This window comes from Pinus tabuliformis, chromosome 8, assembly GCF_031772625.1.
Source record: "Pinus tabuliformis cultivar Carrire ecotype Pingquan chromosome 8, CPIR1, whole genome shotgun sequence".
Classification (NCBI taxonomy): domain Eukaryota; kingdom Viridiplantae; phylum Streptophyta; class Pinopsida; order Pinales; family Pinaceae; genus Pinus; species Pinus tabuliformis.
The window spans coordinates 176,064,905-176,086,622 of NC_142294.1; the positions used below are offsets into that span (position 1 = coordinate 176,064,905).

The 21,718-nt window shown below is 37.9% G+C and overlaps 1 protein-coding gene across 1 annotated transcript in view; it reads right to left on the reverse strand.

The window, feature by feature from the left end:
* LOC149234705 (galactan beta-1,4-galactosyltransferase GALS3-like) overlaps positions 1-21,718 on the reverse strand; it is a 49,821-nt gene that overhangs the window by 8,335 nt on the left and 19,768 nt on the right. Inside the window, exons 2-4 of the mRNA XM_089368348.1 lie at positions 19,268-19,342; positions 7,796-8,311; positions 7,628-7,723 (exon numbers count right to left, since the gene is read on the reverse strand). Coding sequence (XP_089224474.1) covers positions 7,628-7,723; positions 7,796-8,311; positions 19,268-19,342 — 687 coding nt within the window. The remainder of the gene's footprint in view (positions 1-7,627; positions 7,724-7,795; positions 8,312-19,267; positions 19,343-21,718) is intronic.

The following is a 21,718-nucleotide window of genomic DNA, read 5'->3' on the forward strand; positions in this document are numbered from 1 at the left end:
TTGTTTGCGGGTCTTCTAAGAAATTTCAATATACTTAATAAATCAATTTAATTTATTTAACGAATAATTTAAATATTTTTAATAATATTGTTTAATTTATAATGCTATTAATATAATTTTTTTATTTATTTACTTATATTGTTTTTTATAGATTAAATTAGCAATTGTTAATAGAGTTTAGTTTAGGTGGTTGGTGGAATAGTTGTTATCTTTCTCATTCAAGTTCAAGTCTTGTAAGTTGACATAATGGTCATTATCTTCCCCCACCAAAGGTTAAATCCACGTTTTGTTGATAAATATTGTTTTATTGGCTTTGAACCTTGTGAACGCTTAAATGAGTATTACAATGCCTTGATAAATATTGTTGAATATTGTTGTATTACAATGCCTTGATAAATATTGTTGAATATTGTTGTATTGGCTACGCGAGCTATAATGCCTTGATAAATAATGTTGTATTGACTTTGAGCCTTGTGAATTCTTAAGTGAGGAATGAGTATTACAATGCCTTGATAAATATTGTTGTATTAGCTATGCGTCAGTGAGCTATAATGCCTTGATAAAAAATGTTGTATTGATTATGCCTTGATAAATTATGTTGTATTGACTTTGACCCTTGTGAATTCTTAAGTGAGGTACCAATAATCTCACTCTATTGAAGTTATAAAGCCTTGATAGACTCACTCTACCAGAGTTGTTAGGTCTTGATAATCTCACTTTAGTCAAGCTATATACTTTATGAACTCTAAAGTGGGTATCGTAGTACCAACAACCTCTCTCTAGCTTAGCTATAATGCATTGATAAATATTGTTGTATTGACTTTGAGCCTTGTGAATTCTTAAGTGAGGTACCAATAACCTCACTCTATTGAAGTTATAAAGCCTTGATAGACTCACCCTACTAGAGCTATTAGGTCTTGATAATATCACTTTAGTCAAGCTATAATGTCTTTATCAATATTGTTGTAATCGCTTTCAACTTTATGAACTCTGAAGTGGGTATCCTAGTACTAACAACCTCTCTCTAGCTTAGCTATAATGCATTGATAAATATTTTAGTCTTGCCTTTGAGCCTTGTGAATTCTTAAGTGAGGTACCAATAACCTCACTCTATTGAAGTTATAAAGCCTTGATAGACTCACTCTACCAGAGCTATTAGGTCTTGATAATCTCACTTTAGTCAAGCTATAATGTCTTGATCAATATTGTTGTAATCCCTTTCAACTTTATGAACTCTAAAGTGGGTATCCTAGTACCAACAACCTCTCTCTAGCTTAGCTATAATGCATTGATAAATATTGTTGTCTTGCCTTTGAGCCTTGCGAATTCTTAAGTAACATACCAATAACCTCACTCTATTGAAGTTATAAAGCCTTCATAGACTCACTCTACCAAAACTATTAGGTCTTGAAAATCTCACTTTAGTCAAGCTATAATGTCTTGATCAATATTGTTGTAATCGCTTTCAACTTTATGAACTCTAAAGTGGGTATCCTAGTACCAACAATCTCTCTCTAGCTTAGCTATAATGCATTGATAAATATTGTTGTCTTGCCTTTGAGCCTTGTGAATTCTTAAGTGAGGTACCAATAACCTCACTCTATTGAAGTTATAAAGCCTTGATAGACTCACCCTACTAGAGCTATTAGGTCTTGATAATATCACTTTAGTCAAGCTATAATGTCTTTATCAATATTGTTGTAATCGCTTTCAACTTTATGAACTCTGAAGTGGGTATCCTAGTACTAACAACCTCTCTCTAGCTTAGCTATAATGCATTGATAAATATTTTTGTCTTGCCTTTGAGCCTTGTGAATTCTTAAGTGAGGTACCAATAACCTCACTCTATTGAAGTTATAAAGCCTTGATAGACTCACTCTACCAGAGCTATTAGGTCTTGATAATCTCACTTTAGTCAAGCTATAATGTCTTGATCAATATTGTTGTAATCCCTTTCAACTTTATGAACTCTAAAGTGGGTATCCTAGTACCAACAACCTCTCTCTAGCTTAGCTATAATGCATTGATAAATATTGTTGTCTTGCCTTTGAGCCTTGCGAATTCTTAAGTAACATACCAATAACCTCACTCTATTGAAGTTATAAAGCCTTGATAGACTCACTCTACCAGAGCTATTAGGTCTTGATAATCTCACTTTAGTCAAGCTATAATGTCTTGATCAATATTGTCGTAATCCCTTTCAACTTTATGAACTCTAAAGTGGGTATCCTAGTACCAACAACCTCTCTCTAGCTTAGCTATAATGCATTGATAAATATTGTTGTCTTGCCTTTGAGCCTTGTGAATTCTTAAGTAACATACCAATAACCTCACTCTATTGAAGTTATAAAGCCTTCATAGACTCACTCTACCAAAGCTATTAGGTCTTGATAATCTCACTTTAGTCAAGCTATAATGTCTTGATCAATATTGTTGTAATCGCTTTCAACTTTATGAACTCTAAAGTGGGTATCCTAGTACCAACAATCTCTCTCTAGCTTAGCTATAATGCATTGATAAATATTGTTGTCTTGCCTTTGAGCCTTGTGAATTCTTAAGTGAGGTACCAATAACCTCACTCTATTGAAGTTATAAAGCCTTGATAGACTCACTCTACCAGAGCTATTAGGTCTTCATTATTTCACTTTAGTCAAGCTATAATCTCTTGATCAATATTGTTGTAATCCCTTTCAACTTTTTGAACTCTAGAGTGGGTATCCTAGTACCAACAACCTCTCTCTAGCTTAGCTATAATGCATTGATAAATATTGTTGTCTTGCCTTCGAGCCTTGTGAATTCTTAAGTGAGGTCCCAATAACCTCACTCTATTGAAGTTATAAAGCCTTGATAGACTCACTCTACCAGAGCTATTAGGTCTTGATAATCTCACTTTAGTCAAGCTATAATGTCTTGATCAATATTGTTGTAATCGCTTTCAACTTTATGAACTCTAAAGTGGGTATCCTAGTACCAACAACCTCTCTCTAGCTTAGCTATAATGCACTGATAAATATTGTTGTCTTGCCTTTGAGCCTTGTGAATTCTTAAGTGAGGTACCAATAACCTCACTCTATTGAAGTTATAAAGCCTTGATAGACTCACTCTACCAAAGCTATTAGGTCTTGATAATCTCACTTTAGTCAAGCTATAATGTCTTGATCAATATTGTTGTAATCGCTTTCAACTTTATGAACTCTGAAGTGGGTATCCTACTACCAACAACCTCTCTCTAGCTTAGCTATAATGCATTGATAAATATTGTTGCCTTGCCTTTGAGCCTTGTTAATTCTTAAGGGAGGTACCAATAACCTCACTCTATTGAAGTTATAAGGCCTTGATAGACTCACTCTACCAAAGCTATTAGGTCTTGATAATCTCACTTTAGTCAAGCTATAATGTCTTGATTAATATTGTTGTAATCGCTTTCAACTTTATGAACTCTGAAGTGGGTATCCTAGTACCAAAAACCTCTCTTTAGCTTAGCTATAATGCATTGATAAATATTGTTGTCTTGCCTTGGAGCCTTGTGAATTCTTAAGTGAGGTACCAATAACTCTATTGAAGTTATAAAGCCTTGATAGACTCACTCTACCAGAGCTATTAGGTCTTGATAATCTCACTTTAGTCACGCTATAATGTCTTGATCAATATTGTTGTAATCGCTTTCAACTTTATGAACTCTGAAGTGGGTATCCTAGTACCAACAACCTCTCTCTATCTTAGCTATAATGCATTGATAAATATTGTTGTCTTGCCTTTGAGCCTTGTGAATTATTAAGTGAGGTACTAATAACCTCACTCTATTGAAGTTATAAAACCTTAATAGACTCACTCTACGAGAGCTATTAGGTCTTGATAATCTCACTTTAGTCAAGCTATAATGTCTTGATCAATATTGTTGTAATCACTTTCAACTTTATGAACTCTAATGTGGGTATCCTAGTACCAACAACCTCTCTCTAGCTTAGCTATAATGCATTGATAAATATTGTTGTCTTGTCGTTGAGCCTTGTGAATTCTTAAGTGAGGTACCAATAACCTCACTCTATTGAAGTTATAAGGCCTTGATAGACTCACTCTACTAGAGCTATTAGGCCTTGATAATCTCACTTTAGTCAAGCTATAATGTCTTGATCAATATTGTTGTAATCGCTTTCAAATTTATGAACTTTGAAGTGAGTATCCTATTACCAACAACCTCTCTCTAGCTTAGCTATAATGCATTGATAAATATTGTTGTATTGGCTTTGAGCCTTGTGAACACTTAGGTAAGTAACGACCTCATAAACTCACTCTAGCCCAACTATAATGCCTCGATAAATATTAGTGTAATGGCTTTCAGCCTTGTGAACTGTGAAGTGAGTATCCTAGTACCAACAACATCTCTCTAGCCTAGCTATAATTCCTTGATACATATTGTTGTATTGGCTTTTAGCCTTGTGAACTCCTAACTGAGTATCAACCTCATAACCTCCCTCTAGCTGAGCTATAATGCCTTGATAAATATTGTTGTAATGACTTTTAGCCTTATGAACTCTGAAGTGAGTATCCTAGTATCAACAACCTCTATATAGCCTAGCTAAAATGCCTTGATAAATATTGTCATATTGGCTTTGAGCCTTATGAACTCTTAAGTGAGTATCAATCTCACTCTATCTATGTATGTTTCCACACCTTGTCATCATGATGTTTTCAACTTTGGGATTGGACTCACCACCCATCATCAGGGACATAAGCTATAGAGGATTGGAAAAGAGTGCCAAGATAATTATAAAGAGAATGAGGGGTGTCGTTAATCGAGAAATAATAATAATAATTGTTAGAGATTCAACCTTTGGCCAATCAATCCAAAGAGAATAGAAAATTAGATTAATAAAATAATAAGCTTTTAAAATAAAGATTAATTAAAAAGAGTCTTTACCTTAGGTGTTTTAAATTATTAATAAAATATTTGGTCATTAATCTTTGACTGAACAAAGGGAAGAAAGATGAAATATCAAAATTAAAAAAAATAACATTTTAAAGATGTAATAATAGTATTATTAATATTATTAAAGGGTAATGACCGTTGGTCACTTTAATTGCTTATTGAATTAAACAACAAAGTGCTACATAAATTGTCAACCCGAGGAAGTCTTGTTATTTCAAAGGAAACTGCGTACTATATGTACTCAATCTTAAAAGCAACAAAAGTTGTAGTAAAAACTGGTCATATTTTGCCTTAAACAAACTGAAGTTCCCCTCTGTGTTACAGCAACAACAACCTATTGCAGACAGCTACCAAAGAATGCTTAAAAGAAAGGAATCTAAAGAATCAATCTGCACAGGAGAGTGCTGGCTATGCTGTAACAGAGAACAGGACCCTATTCCCGGAGCGGGAACCTTCAGCACCTGTTCCTGATTATCAAGCTGCCACCTTGCTCTGTAAATCTAATTGCAACACACATGAATTAACTGTTGATGAAATAAACGTTGCAGCAATTAATTGAAGAGGAAAACAGAGTTCCAGCAAAATGATACTCAGTAAACAGTTCTGTTAACAAAGCATGAATAAAAGACACACTTAACACACTGCAGAAGTAAAATGGGTGAATCTTGTGATGAAGGTGGGCCCTGTCCTTCTCACAAGATTCCCCAGGAGACAAGAACTAGAAAAAGATGTTCAAAACAAAATTTTATTCATCCATCAATATGTCATATTACAAAAAGGATTCTAGTCCTGTTCCTTCAGCTGAGCCTTTTCCACAGTCTGTTCATCCCCTCTAATGTAGATGTCTCCTCTTTATAAAGAGGAGACATCTATTACAAAAGATTTACATTATAAATTCTATTTTAACCCATTATACAAAAATAGGGAAATCAGTTTCCCGTCATGAAAATTTTGTTACAGTAATACTGTCTTTAGATTATGGCGTTACATCCAGTGCAACAGCTTCCTCGGTGATCAGTCTGGTTCCTCTGTTGCTGTCAAATTTAGAATGCAAATCTCAACTGTTTCAGCTTCGAGATTTACGTGTCGTTCTTACTGTTTCAGCAACTGCAAAAATAGTCTTGCAAACTCTAGGCAGTTTCAGCAACGCGGACTGCACATCATTCTTTAACTGTTCAGCAACTTAACAATTTAAAGATTAACTATGAAGATATCGTGATTATATGCTAAATAATTAAACGTATAGTGATGAGAAGAATCATTGCATACCTTTGGGATAATTGGGTTAAAACACTAACAAGGACTTTTAAATATAGGTTGAAAAGGGTGATATCATGGCAAAATGTATGGTCAAAAAGGGACAATATGAGGTCCTAACATCCCCCCCAACTGAAGCAGTTGCATGTCCCCATGCAACATTTACTCTGAGTCTGAGTCGGAGTACTGGGATGTACAATGCAAATTACTTATACAGTAAGTATAGAAGGTGCTATCAACCGAATCTCTGAAGCCATGGACACTCTATAATCTCTGCCATGCTACAAGCTCCTCCTTTTTGGACACCTTGAAGTAGGCCCTATATTGTTGTACTGGCAACCAGAGAAGCGGGAAATGAAAATGATAACACAACCATTTTTCACCACACTGTTGAACACATTTAACGTAATTAGGTATTCGTGAAATTGCTGCATGAAGATTAAGAGGGTTAAAGGGATGGTATTCCCTTATCTCCTTAGGGCAATGTTCCTAGAATAGATTGTTTGCATGTATGGCAAGAGGTCCTTTCTTTTTGACATACTGTTGACACTCCTCTAACACTGCTGCCTGTAATTCTCTGATATGCTCAGTCATTCCTGGTTCTCCTATAACCCGATGATGTTCAGCAATGAAAACAACAACATTCTATGGTTCAGCTCGGATCCACAGAAGGCGATTTTCTTTGTTATGTTTCGCTGAAAGGAAAGCGTTTTTCCACGTGAGCTGATTGGCCATGAAAGAGACAAAGGCTCTAATCTGAATGTCACCAGCCACAGGAATCAAATTAAGCTTTCTATCCTCCGGCATGGCTTCATTATGGAGATAGAGTTCACATAATAGATTCTGTTCACTGATTGATGCTGCTGCAAAGGTTTCAATAACCTGCTAGGGTGTAGACACCTCATGAGGTCGTCCATCTCTGACTGCTTTTACTTGGAAGAATGCTAGGCGTTCTGCTAGAAACACAGAATAGTTAAAGGATGGTTTCCTGGTGGCCAGAAGTCTTTGAACTAACTCAAAGATAAGAGACAGTCTAGTTTTCAACTCCTTATTTTCCTTATGCTGTGCATGGAACTGTTCTAGGACTTCCCAATTTCTATATACATGATTCTACCATAATGATTTATGTTCTTGTAATGCCTTTTCTTGTGACAGGGCATACTCTTTCTTCCATATATCCCTGAGTTCTTGAATGCTTGAGGTCTGAGTGAAGACAGTCGTTGCACACTGAAGTTTAGTCTGGGTAAACACCGTCTTTGCAGACTTTGGTGCAGGATTTTCAGTTTTAACGACAAGGGTAGGCCGGGATACTTGCGGTTTCACTTCTTCTTCAGAAATCTTTGAAGGCCCTACTGGTTCTTGTGTAACAGTAGGGCGTTCCTTTTTAACTATAACAAGAGTAAATGCAGGAGTGGATCCAGGAAATGGGACTTCAATTACCTTATAACCAGCTCGAGAATAGAGATCACCACATTGGCTGCACATGTATTCATTGTATCGATCCTTTTCTACACTTTTCTCAGCTGCAGATGCTACCTGAGCTAAAGTATACAAATTAAATTCTTTTTCATAAGCTTCCCTTGCCATCCTTAACTCCTGCTTATAAACCTCAATCTCAGATTTCAGAAACTCATTTTCTTGTTGAAGGGAAGCTAATGTGACAGGGCCTTCTGTAGGAGTTGCAGTCTCTATAGCTAGTTCAAGTGGATGGGAGGATCGTTGTTTGGTGGCAGCTTCATTATTTGTATCCTCAACAGGTGGTTCTTGTGTGACAACTGCTGGGTCATCAGCTAGTTCTGTAACAGCTATATCCTCTTGAGCATGTGAATTTTGCATATCAGCCGACTGAGTGGTTGGTTCTTCTGTAACAGCTACAATTTGTGTGGTACCCTGGTTATCTACACTTTGCTCATCAGCAGGTGGCTCTTGTGTATCAACTGCTGAGTCAGTAGCAGCCAAGTCTTGGTCTGTTTTCTGGTCATGGTCATCAGCAGGTGGTTCTTGTGTGACACTTGCTGAGCCAGTAGCTGGTTCCTGTGGGACAGCTACATGTTGATTATCTATTTCATGTTTATCAGCAGGTGGTTCTTGTGCAACACCTGCTGAGTCAGTAGCTACTACGTCCTGATGTGTTTACTGATCATAATCATCAGCAGGTGGTTCTTTTGTAGCACCTGCTAGACTAGTAGCTGGTTCTTGTGGGGTAGCTACCTCTAGGTCGTCTATCCTTTTTTCCTCAGCAGGTGGTTCTTGTGTAACACCTGTTGAGTTAGTAGCTGCTTCTTGTGGGGCTGCTACCTCTAGGTCGTCTATCTTTTTCTCCTCAGCAGGTGGTTCTTGTGTAACACCTATTGAGTCAGTAGCTGGTTCTTGTGGGGCAGCTACCTCTAGGTCATCTATCTTTTGTTCCTCAGCAGGTGGTTCTTGTGTAACACCTGTTGAGTCAGTAGCTGGTTCTTGTGGGACAGCTACATGTTGTACATCGTCTTGGGTGTCTACTTTTGATAAATCAGCAGCTGGTTCTTGTGGAGCAGCTGCGTCTTCTGAAAGGAATGATGTCACAAAATCCTGAACATTTTGCATTTCGGTACCTGAGGGTGAGGAAGGTAAGGATTCGGGGTCTGGTGGGGTATGGGGTTTTAGGATAATGGGTGGGGAATTTGGGGTGGTGGTCTCTGTTGCTGCTTCAGAAGACGTCCTCCTTCGTCTTCGAGGTAAGGAGGCAGGAAAAACAGTGGTTTTTCTTTTATGGGTAGCCTTCTCTGGGGTAGGAGGGACATCAGAAGTGATAGCTTCTTTAATTGAGGCCCTTGTTCGTCTTTTTGATGGGGGCACAACCTTTTCTTGCCTTTTCCTTTTCAGCTTAGCAAGGGGAATGTCATCGTCTTAATCATCGTTGGGGATATGGACAGTGGGAGTGGATGATTCAGGTAAATTATGGGGTGGGGTTGATGCAATGGAGGGGTCAATTGGACTAATTGTCATAGGTGGTTGGGGATTTTTAGCATTTAATTGGGGAGTTTCGGCTGCTGCTTGAAAAATTTCGGCAGTTTCTTGAGGGTTTTCGGCTGCTGGTTGAGGAACTTCAGCAGCTTCCTAGGGTGGGTTGTTAAGGGGAGGAGGGTTCTGCAGGGCAAAGCCCCTCTAGATTAGAAGTTGAACCAGGCGATGGTGAGTGAGGGAGAGGAGTGGGTACTTTGCATTCGTGGAATAATGTGACATATTCTTTAGACACCCAAGCAGATAGTATGGCATATTTAATAAATGACCATGTCTTAAATGATTCAACAACACAAAGTCATGCTGGTACACTACCTGGTAACGTCCTTCACAAGTGAGGTAGTGCTTGACAAACTCTGCAACCTTTGGCCATGGAGGTGGTAATGAATGTAGTGCAACACCCCTGCCTTTAGGTTCGACCTGTTCCCCAGGTAGAAGAAAATCTTGCTATGCGTTCAGAATGATGTGTTTACGACTGAACCAACGAATGCCATCGACTGGTAATCCTGAAACCTGCGCTATATCTTCCTTTGTTACTGGAATTCGCACTCCCTGAATAGAGTAACCTTCCTTTAAATTATGTGCGAATTCCAGGACTTGCTGAGAATCAAATTCCTGGAGCCTTCAGAAATAGTCCACCCAGCCTGCTTGCAGAAAAATTTGATATGCTTCTGGGTGTAATTCAAATAGAGCCGTTGAACCAGGTTCATTTCGAACAGTGTTACCTCCCATAGTTACCGGTTCAATAAAATGCACAATACAGAGCCGAGTTACCGCAGTCGAGATAGAGTAAAATATTGCAAATGAGGTTATGACATAATAAGACAGAGACGGGGTGACGAGACATGGTCGTAATAAAAACAACGGTGATTGGCATATCGGGTAATGATTGCAAGATTTTGATATTCCCCCCAACTGCGGCTAAAATGATAAGTTTTGAATGTATGGCGATTTCGGCAATCATATCAGAATCTTCTCATTAACTATAGTTTAATATTTACACATAAACACGCATACCTCACGTTTTACCTTCGATTGTTGTGCTGAAAGTATAATCTCGTCGTTAATAGATCACCAATGGTTATGAAAAGGGGTTGTAAGATACGAGGGTATTTATATGAAAGGCTTTCTCTATTCACAGGAGGTAATAGTGAAGGAACACAATTATTAGGATGAATGGTTGATTCTCTCAATGGAAAGTGATATGTATTGGTAATTTTTGAGAGGAATTGATGCCTCAATTACGGAAAAAATGGGAAAATTGATGCTTTTTCGAAAAGATGGAAAAGGTTGGTGTTTCAATAATGGAGAAAATGGGGAAAAGTTGGTGTTTTAGCAATGGAGAAAATGGGGAAAAGTTGGTGTTTCAGCAACGGAGAAAATATGGAAAAGTTGGTGTTTCAGCAACGGAGAAATTGGTGTTTTAGCAACAGGAAAAAGAGATGTTGCTGTTAAAGAAAAATAGGAAAATGTTGCTGAAGGGTAGTATGAGGGGATGGATTTTGAATTGAAGTGGAATGGCAATATTTCCCAAACTAAAACCTGATCCTGCTTGCAATGCAATTGTTCCTTCAACCAGCCTCCGAATCTAAGACCTGCAAAATAATAAATTGTAACATGGCAGCCCTTGACAGGGATTATTAGTTAAGTAATCTAATCTAATAATAATACAAGAATATATAATGCAGAGATTAAATGCAATGAGGGGTAGCAGGCTCCCCCAAAAAGATATAATGTGAATCTGCCATGCAAGTGGCCTTAAAATCCTCCTTAGAAATTGGTTGTTGGTACAGACGAAGTCGATACCCATTTACTAACAATGGAGTTCTAGAACCATCAATTGTCACGAGCCTTACTGTTCCATTGGCAAAAACAATATCTATCTCATAAGGTCCCAGCCACCTTGTTTGTAGTTTCCCTTGAAAATTTTCAAACCTGGAATCATATAATAAAGCCCAATCACCTTTTTGGAACTGCTTGTGCTTAATAGTTTTATCATGCCACCTGGTTCTTTGTTGCTGAATCATAGTTGTTTGATGGATGGCATCCAACCTTTTTTCATCCAATTCCTGCAACTGCTGCAACCTAGTTGTCTATGCATCAGTCAAATCAAGGTTAACAGCTAAAGCAGTTCTTAAGGTTTTAATTTCAAATTCCACAGGATAAACAACACTTTTACCATAAACAAATTCATAGGGTGAAAAACCTGTAGTGTTTCTCCAGGTATTTCTGTAAGCCCATAATGCCTCAGGCAGTCTTTGAGACCAATCCTTCCTATTCTATGAATTTATTTGTACTTTCCACCTGACCATTAGCTTAGGGGTGGTAAGGTGTAGTCATTTTATGATTGATATGATATTTTTGAAGCGTAGCTTTAAAACCATGAGAATTGAAAGGAGGTCCTCCATCTGTGACTAGTTCTCTAGGCACTCCAAATCTAACGAAGATTTCTTCAAATAAAAAGGTTAAAATAGATTCTTCATTAGCTTTAATAAGTGCCTTAGCTTCCACCCATTTAGTCATATAATCTGTACAAACCAATATATAAACTCTTTGGTTGGATGGAGGATTGATGGGCCCTACAAAATCTAGAGCCCATCTTTCAAAGGGTTCAAGTATTACCTGAGGGTTCAGTGGCATTTCATCTCTATGATTGGGTTGGCCCATTCTCTGACAACTGTCGCAGGCCCTGACATATTTCTTTGCATCCTTGAAAAGTGAGGGCCAATAATAACCCATCCTGAGAATTTTATGTGTTGTTCTCTTATCAGCAAAATTCCCACCACAAGGGCCATCATGACAAGCCTTCAATATATCATAAACCTCATCTTCTCTAATGCATCTTCGAATTTCCTGATCAAGTCCTGTATGAAAAAGACACTCACTTATCTAGCTATACCAAGCACTTTGTTGAATGATCTTTCTTTTCTCCCAATGTGATAGGTGTGATGGTAGCTTCCCTGCAACCAGATAATTGGCAATTCCTGCATACCATGGTGAGTGAGAAGATACTGCAAACAAGTATTCATTAGGAAAGGAATCATCTACTGGAGTATTATCATCAGTTTTTATCCGAGAAAGGAAATCAACAACTACATTTTCTTTACCTGGTCGATCCACAATTGTAATATCAAATTCTTGTAGTAACAATAACCACCTGGTAACTCGAGCATTTGTAACAGATTTATTCATTAAATAATTTATAGCCGAGTGGTCAGTATGAACAAAAGTGGGATAACAAATAATGTAATGTCGAAATTTATTAATAGCATAAATAATTGCTAAAAATTCTTTCTCAGTAACTATGTAATTAAGCTCAGCAGCGGTCATATTCTTACTAATGAAATAGATAGCATAAGGAAGATTATTCTCTTCTTGTCCCAAGACAGCTCCAATTGCAGTATTCGAAGCATCAAAGGATATATGAAAGGGAAGTGCCCAATCAAGTCCCCTCAGAATAGGAGCTGTAGACAACTGATGCTTAAGTTCATCAAATTCTTTCTAACAGGCATCAGTCCACTTAAATTCAACATTTTTCATAAGTAACACAAACAAAGGAGAAGCTATTTTAGAATTTTTTTTGATAAATCTTCTGTAATATCCAGCATGTCCTAAAAAACTTCTTACATCAGTTTGTGTTTTAGGAATAGGAAGGGTCTGAATTACCTGTACTTTGGATGGATCCACTTGAATCCCAAGGAATGAAATGAAGTGTCCTAGTACAATTCCCTCGTTCATCATCATATGACATTTTTCGGTACTCAAGGAAAGATTAGCTTGTATGCATCGTTTAAGTACTTTCTCAAGGTTTTGTAATGCATCTTCAAAAGTCACACCATAGGGAGTGAAATCATCCATAAATATCTCCAAAGAATCATTAAGCATATCAGAAAAGATTCCTATCACTGCTCTTTGAAACGTTGCTGGAGCATTACATAGTCCAAATGGGAGAACTTTATAAGCAAAAGTCCCCCAAGGACTAGTAAAAGTGGTCTTGTCTTGATCTTGGGGTGCAATTCTGATTTGGTGATATGCACTAAAACCATCTAAAAAGGAAAAGAATTTCTTCCTTGACAAGCTGTCCAGCACCTGATCAATAAATGGCAAGGGGAAATGATCTTTTTGGGTAGCTTTGTTTAAGGCTCTATAATCTACACACACTCTCCATTTCGCGTTTTTCTTAGGTATTATTACCAACGAAGAAACCCATTCACTGTCAGATATAGGGTATATAAACCCTGCATTAAGCAACTTTTGAAGTTCTTCCTTAACAATTTCCCTCAAATTGGGATTCATTCGCCGTTGGGGTTGACAGATTGGTCGGGCCCCTTCCTTAATATAGATATGATGAGTACATAATTCAGGGGAGATCCCCTTCATATCTGTGTAGTCCCATGCGAATGCTTCCTTGTTTTCACGGAGCAACTTCATTAGCTGTTGTGTTTCAGCATCCGATAAATTGGGGTTTATGTTCAATGTTTTGCCAGGTTCGATTTCTACTGTCATGCTTTTAGAGGAGATAGCAGTTGATGTTTGAGGTAGATTTTCAAATTTAAACTTCTCCTGTGTTTCAAGATCCAAAATTGCAGTTAACTGATTATATGTTTCAGAAGGAAGGTTCAGAAATAAAATTACTAATTACTTCATCTTCTGTGGTGTCTTTAAGATTTAAGGCTTGTCCAATGGTCAAAATGGGTTGAGTATCATTATCCTCATAATCTAACCATACAAAATCATCATTGTTAATCATAGGTGTGGCATGAGGGTATAGCGTAAGCTGCTTAGTTTCACATCCATTAGAAATTGTCATTGAGCCTGATCTACAGCTGATAAAAGCATCTGCTGTAGCCAGCCAGGGTCTCCCCAAAATCAGAGGATGCCCCCCCAACTTTGCTTTAGTCTGTAATACAACAAAGTCAGCTGGGTAATTCCAAGATTCGACTGAAATGATCAGGTCTTCAATGACCCCCTCCGGTTTGATTGTGGAACGATCAGCTAATTCCAGGATAGTTGGTGTCTCTCTAATTACATTTTTCAATTGTAACAGCTGTGCAGTTTCAAGGGTCATAATATTTATAGCAGCACCTAGGTCTACCAGAACTCGTGAAACAATAGTTTTTCCGACCTGTACTGTGACCGTAGGGTGACCAGGATCACCATATTTTACAGGAGGAACTTTTCCTGACATTAAAGCAGCTAGATCACCCATCACATGAACTGTAAGGGGATATTTAGCCTTCCTACCAGGTTTCTTGATGCAAATGTCTCTGACGGTTCTGGCATAGATTGGCACATCTCTGAGTGCTTGTAAAAGTGGAATTTTAATGTAAAGATCGCAGTTCCCCTAGAAGATCAAAAACAGGTGGCTCAGGTGTCTTAGCAAGAGCTAGACGTTCCAGGAATGGTGGCTCTATTGTTTCAGCAATTTTATTAGAGGATGGCTCGATTGTTTCAGTAGTTTTGTTAGAGGATGGCTTGACTGTTTCAACACCCTTATTCGGTAAATTATTCTTTTCTATCTCTTCCTTATCAGAGTCAGAAGAGGTAATATCGTCAATGATCGGCTCAACTATTCTCCTGGATTGTAAATGAATATCATTACATTGCACAGGAGATGTAGGTAGGTTCTGAATGTCGATGACTTGCACAACTTTATTATTATTATTAGGGTTAGGGTTTGGTTGTACAGGAAGCTAAGGCTTCATGGTCTGATTATTTGGTGGGATACCTGACGGGAGAGAAAGTTGTGGCTGGAACTGAGGAAATTGGTTTGTGAATGGTCTTCAATGACCCCCTCCGGTTTGATTGTGGAACGATCAGCTAATTCCAGGATAGTTGGTGTCTCTCTAATTACATTTTTCAGTTGTAACAGCTGTGCAGTTTCAAGGGTCATAATATTTATAGCAGCACCTAGGTCTACCAGAACTTGTGAAACAATAGTTTTTCTGACCTGTACTGTGACCGTAGGGTGACCAGGATCACCATATTTTACAGGAGGAACTTTTCCTGACATTAAAGCAGCTAGATCACCCATCACATGAACTGTAAGGGGATATTTAGCCTTCCTACCAGGTTTCTTGATGCAAATGTCTCTGACGGTTCTGGCATAGATTGGCACATCTCTGAGTGCTTGTAAAAGTGGAATTTTAATGTAAAGATCGCAGTTCCCCTAGAAGATCAAAAACAGGTGGCTCAGGTGTCTTAGCAAGAGCTAGACGTTCCGGAATGGTGGCTCTACTGTTTCAGCAGTTTTATTAGAGGATGGCTCGATTGTTTCAGCAGTTTTTTTAGAGGATGGCTTGACTGTTTCAACACCCTTATTCGGTAAATTATTCTTTTCTCTATCTCTTCCTTATCAGAGTCAGAAGAGTTAATATCCTCAATGATCGGCTCAAATATTCTCCTGGATCGTAAATGAATATCATTACATGGAACAGGAGATGTAGGTAGGTTCTGAATGTCGATGACTTGCACAACTTTATTATTATTATTAGGGTTAGGGTTTGGTTGTATAAGTAGCTGAGGCTTCATGGTCTGATTATTCGGTGGGATACCTAACGGGAGAGAAAGTTGTTGCTGGAACTGAGGAAATTGGTTTGTGAATGGTCTTCAATGACCCCCTCTGGTTTGATTGTGGAACAATCAGCTAATTCCAGGATAGTTGGTGTCTCTCTAATTACATTTTTCAATTGTAACAGCTGTGCAGTTTCAAGGGTCATAATATTTATAGCAGCACCTAGGTCTACCAGAACTCGTGAAACAATAGTTTTTTCGACCTGTACTGTGACCGTAGGGTGACCAGGATCACCATATTTTACAGGAGGAACTTTTCTTGACATTAAAGCAGCTAGATCACCCATCACATGAACTGTAAGGGGATATTTAGCCTTCCTACCAGGTTTCTTGATGCAAATGTCTCTGACGGTTCTGGCATAGATTGGCACATCTCTGTGTGCTTGTAAAAGTGGAATTTTAACGTAAAGATCGCAGTCCCCTAGAAGATCAAAAACAAGTGGCTCAGGTGTCTTAGCAAGAGCTAGACGTTCTGGGAATGGTGGCTCTACTGTTTCAGCAGTTTTATTAGAGGATGGCTCGATTGTTTCAGCAGTTTTGTTAGAGGATGGCTTGACTGTTTCAACACCCTTATTCGGTAAATTATTCTTTTCTATCTCTTCCTTATCAGAGTCAGAAGAGGTAATATCGTCAATGATCGGCTCAACTATTCTCCTGGATCGTAAATGAATATCATTACATTGCACAGGAGATGTAGGTAGGTTCTGAATGTCGATGACTTGCACAACTTTATTATTATTATTAGGGTTAGGGTTTGGTTGTACAGGCAGCTGAGGCTTCATGGTCTGATTATTCGGTGGGGTACCTGACGGGAGAGAAAGTTGTTGCTGGAACTGAGGAAATTGGTTTGTGAATGGAGTTTGTTGAGCTCTCTAGTTTGGGTTCCATTGGTTAAAATAGGATTGTTGTAGAAGCCAGGGAGTCCACATTGCAGGGTCTACAAAGGGAGGGTTTGTTTGCTGCATGGGTGGGAAATTCATTTGATTAAAGGGTGGGTATTGCATTTGGTTAAAGGGCGGGTAATTTGCTTGATTAAAAGAAGGATAATTATTCCAATAATTAAATGGCATACTAGAGTTTGTACCTTGTCCTCATGGTTGCCATTGCCTCCTTTGTGTCAGCAGATAAAATGCTTCAGCTTCCTCCTCAGTTGGTTGTAACGCTGCCTTTATCCTGGGTAAAGAGGGGAATTGTTGAGTTTCATGGTCCTTCTCACAAATGGTGCAGATTGGTACCTTGTCCAGTGGACATTCCCTTAACGGATGTTTTTCTCTGCATTTAGGGCAGAAAATGGCCAAAGCAGCTTCTGCCTCTGCCTGCTTCTTTTTAATCTTCAAGGTATCAATCTGTGAAGCAAAAGAACTTAACATATCAGTTTTGAATTCCTCAAGTAGATTACCTATTTCAGCTCTTGTTGCTCCTCCACTAGCTGACTTCTGGACCCTTGAATAAGTACTATCCCTGCTCTTTGATTTATTTGCAACTCCTCTTGAACACCTCTTGCAAAGGTTAACGATTTCATCATACGATTCTTTAGATATATCCCCTTTACCAAGCATATTTAACATATCTAAACAATCATCCCTTACCCCTTTCAATAATATTGTTTTAAGAATAGCTTTACTTACATCAGGGTGCTCAGATCTCTGCAGATTATACTGGAGTCTTTCCACAAAGTCCTCCAGATTTTCATCCTCCTTCTAAATCATCTTGAATAATTCCTCCCTTTTTTCTCTCGTCCGACAGTAGTCTTGGTATTTGGCCAGAAATTTCTCCTTCATCTGATCCCATGTTCTGATCACATGACCTCCCAAGCTCATAAACCATCTTAGTGCATTTCCTTTTAATGTTGCTGGAAACAACTTTAATTTTTGAGCATTATTGACTTAATCATAACTTCTACACAATATATCAAACTCGAAAAGAAACTCATCAGGATCTTCAGAGGATAAACCATGGAAGTTAGGTAGGGCTGAGAGTGGAATATTCTTCATAGGAGTTGTACCTCTGGGAAGTTCCTCAATAGGGAATTCCAAGTTGGAGAGAGAATTCTCGCCTCTTCCTTTGCCTCTACGTCCTCCACCAAAGATTCCTTCATTGTTTCCATCCATTGGTTGCTTTCCTGTTGCACTTGCCCGATCTTCAGTGTTTTCTGTTGGACTCTCAATGTCCTGAACTGGTTCCTCAACTTCAATATCCTCTATTGGTTCTTCAATTTCAATATCTTCTATTGGTTCTTCAATTTCCTCCACTAGTTCCTCGGTATGTTCTATTGTTTCTACAACCCTTTCAGGTCCCACTACTTCCTCTGTTTGGTAGTCCGTTTGGAGAGAGTGCTGAGTCTGTGGCCTCCGAGAGCTTAGCCTCTGGGATGTCTCAGCTTTTGAAATAATCTCATCGATGAAAGTTTTTCTTCCTCCTCTTCCTTTTCCCTTGCCACCTGTAGGATTAGTTTTCTTGCGTCCTCTCATGCATCCTGCATATCTACAAGAAAATCATCAGTGCTTTTAAAATCTATAATTGCCTTCCCCGGCAACGGCGCCAAAATGTTGGTCACTTTAATTGCTTATTGAATTAAACAACAAAGTGCTACATAAATTGTCAACCCGAGGAAGTCTTGTTATTTCAAAGGCAACTGCGTACTATATGTACTCAATCTTAAAAGCAACAAAAGTTGTAGTAAAAACTGGTCATACTTTGCCTTAAACAAACTGAAGTTCCACTCTGTGTTACAGCAACAATAACCTATTGCAGACAGCTACCAAAGAATGCTTAAAAGAAAGGAATCTAAAGAATCAATCTGCACATGAGAGTGCTGGCTATGCTGTAACAGAGAACAGGACCCTATTCCCGGAGTGGGAACCTTCAACACCTGTTCCTGATTATCAAGCTGCCACCTTGCTCTGTAAATCTAATTGCAACACACATGAATTAACTGTTGATGAAATAAACGCTGCAGCAATTAATTGAAGAGGAAAACAGAGTTCCAGCAAAATGATACTCAGTAAACAGTTATGTTAACAAAGCATGAATAAAAGACACACTTAACAAACTGTAGAAGTAAAATGGGTGAGTCTTGTGATGAAGGTGGGCCCTGTCCTTCTCACAAGATTCCCCAGGAGACAAGAACTAGAAAAAGATGTTCAGAACAAAATTTTATTCATCCATCAATATGTCATATTACAAAAAGGATTCTAGTCGTGTTCCTTTAGCTGAGCCTTTTCCACAGTCTGTTCATCCCCTCTAATGTATATGTCTCCTCTTTATAAAGAGGAGACATCTATTACAAAAGATTTACATTATAAATTCTATTTTAACCCATTATACAAAAATAGGGAAATCATTTTCCCGTCATGAAAATGTTGTTACAGTAATACTACCTTTAGATTATGGCGTTACATCCAGTGCAACAGCTTCCTCGATGATCAGTCTCATTCCTCTGTTGCTGTCAAATTTAGAATGCAAATCTCAATTGTTTCAGCTTCGAGATTTACGTGTCGTTCTTACTGTTTCAGCAACTGCAAAAATAGTCTTGCAAACTCCAGGAAGTTTCAGCAACGCGGACTGCACATCATTCCTTAACTGTTCAGCAACTTAACAATTTAAAGATTAACTATGAAGATATCTTGATTATATGCTAAATAATTAAACGTATAGTGATGAGAAGAATCATTGCATACCTTTGGGATAATTGGGTTAAAACACTAACAAGGACTTTTAAATATAGGTTGAAAAGGGTGATATCATGGAAAAATGTATGGTAAAAAAGGGACAATATGAGGTCCTAACATCCCCCCCAACTGAAGCAGTTTCATGTCCCCACGCAACATTTACTCTGAGTCTGAGTCGGAGTACTGGGATGTACAATGCAAATTACTTATACAGTAAGTATAGAAGGTGCTATCAACCGAATAACACTGCTATTGGTGTTGTGATTTTACTATAGCACTGCTATTTTTTTATATTTTAAAAATGCCTAGCGGTTCTCTTTAGAAGATGCCTTGGGGAATTTTGTTAACCGTACCGTACCAAGGCTTCGTTGGAAATAGCACCACATTTATTTGAAATTTAAACTATAGAGGTGTTCCTTACTGGTATGCACCAAGATATTTTACTATGTGAAGGGCACTAGTGCTATCGACTATTCAAACATCAGCACATGATGTTATGTAGCGCACCGTGTTTTTCTATTTTATAAAAATAAATTATCGATGATGCACCATGTTATTTGCAGCATCGGTGCTTGTATGGATAGTAAAGCATTGGTGCTTGTATGGATAGTAAAGCACCGGTGCTTGTATGGATAGTAAAGCACTGGCGCATTTTTGTATATTTTAGATGTGTCGTTAAAAAAACCACTGGTAAAATATCCGCTCGCACACTTCCGCTAGTGACCTCTGCTACAAACATATTTTTGGGCTATTTTTATAGGGGCTTCAAAAAAACATCCGCTAGAAGGTCTTTTCCTTGTAGTGCAGAGTAACTTGATCTCATCATAGGCTTAACTAGAAATACTGGAAAAAGGATATAAGAAGTGCGTAAAACTTATATTGTTCTTGAAAAAAACCATGTATCAATGGATTTCTATTTATGGAAAGGAAAGAAGCTCCTCTTTCTCATGACTCATATTATGTTATATGGATAATAATTTTGGTGTTACGACATCTTTGGAGAATCATGGAGGAAGATTGAGCATATTTGGAAGCATTTTATAATTTTTTCCTTATAATTAAAAGTGTTAGAAACATAGTCCTCTTTGGTTATGTAAAATTGGCTCATTCACTTGAATGGAAGGAGAAAAGTCTCAAGTGAAGTCCAATAGTCATATAATTCCAAGAGATATCTTTAAATATCAAAACCAAGGGTTAGGAAAATTATGTACTAATTTGTATATTTTGTGAAAAATATGCATCACATGATTTATCCAAATTAGTCTATTATTTGGCATGTGTTCAAAAATGGTATCAGAGACGATCTCTTTTCCGTATTCTCTCATGATTGTTTCTCTTCCATATACAATTTTTGTATCAATCCTATTACTTTTTCACTTTTATCTACAACCCTAAACCCTCTCTCAACTAGATTTGAGCTAGTTTCTCTATCCATTGTCCCAAGATAGAAAAAATGGAAAGGCACTCCTAACGATTCTGAGGAACTAGTCAGGATGGTTTATCCATTCTGCTTGAATATCTGTCTCTCTTTATATGATATTAGTACAACTATGTTTCTCTAAGGTCTTTCACCTACCCCTACACCCTATCTAGCTCGATCCCATTTTGATCATTTTACCTATCAGTATCTACTTGTACATAGTTGTAGTGGAAACATTATCCATGTAGATCAACGTTATGTTGGGATTTTGAGTTATTCCCTTTTGCTAGGGCTCCTCCAAATTTGAGTGAGAATATTTGGACTATTGCCTTCGTATTATCTCAATATTTTTTTCCCTATGAAAATGAGATCAAAGTGTCTTCTCCCTCAAAGCTCACGATTATTGTTTTCTTCTTTCAAAGTTAACCTAATTTATGTGTATATTTTTTGGATTTTTGTGTGGATATGGATGGACCACTCCATGTAGATCATTGAATTAATGGATGGACCACTCCATGTGATGAGAGAGTAGACATGCCTGTAACTCCATGATTCTTGTGTGCAGTCCTACACCTTAAGATTATCCATTCTCGTTACCATTTCCTCTCCCTACTAATTTCAGTCTTGTTTCCTCTCCTTGGCACTTATTTCCTTAGTCTGAGATTCAGTCCCGATTGTGCTCCTATTCCTTTCCTCTTTGCAGGTGCAAACAATTCTTTTTCAAAATTCAATGAAGAAATTACCTATGAGGCGAGTCAATTTAGATTTAAGTATGTGGAATGTTTAAAGTCTAAAGAACAAGGAAAATTTCATAAATTGCTTCATTGTTGAGGACAGTGGCCACATTAATGTGTTCCATAAGGAAGT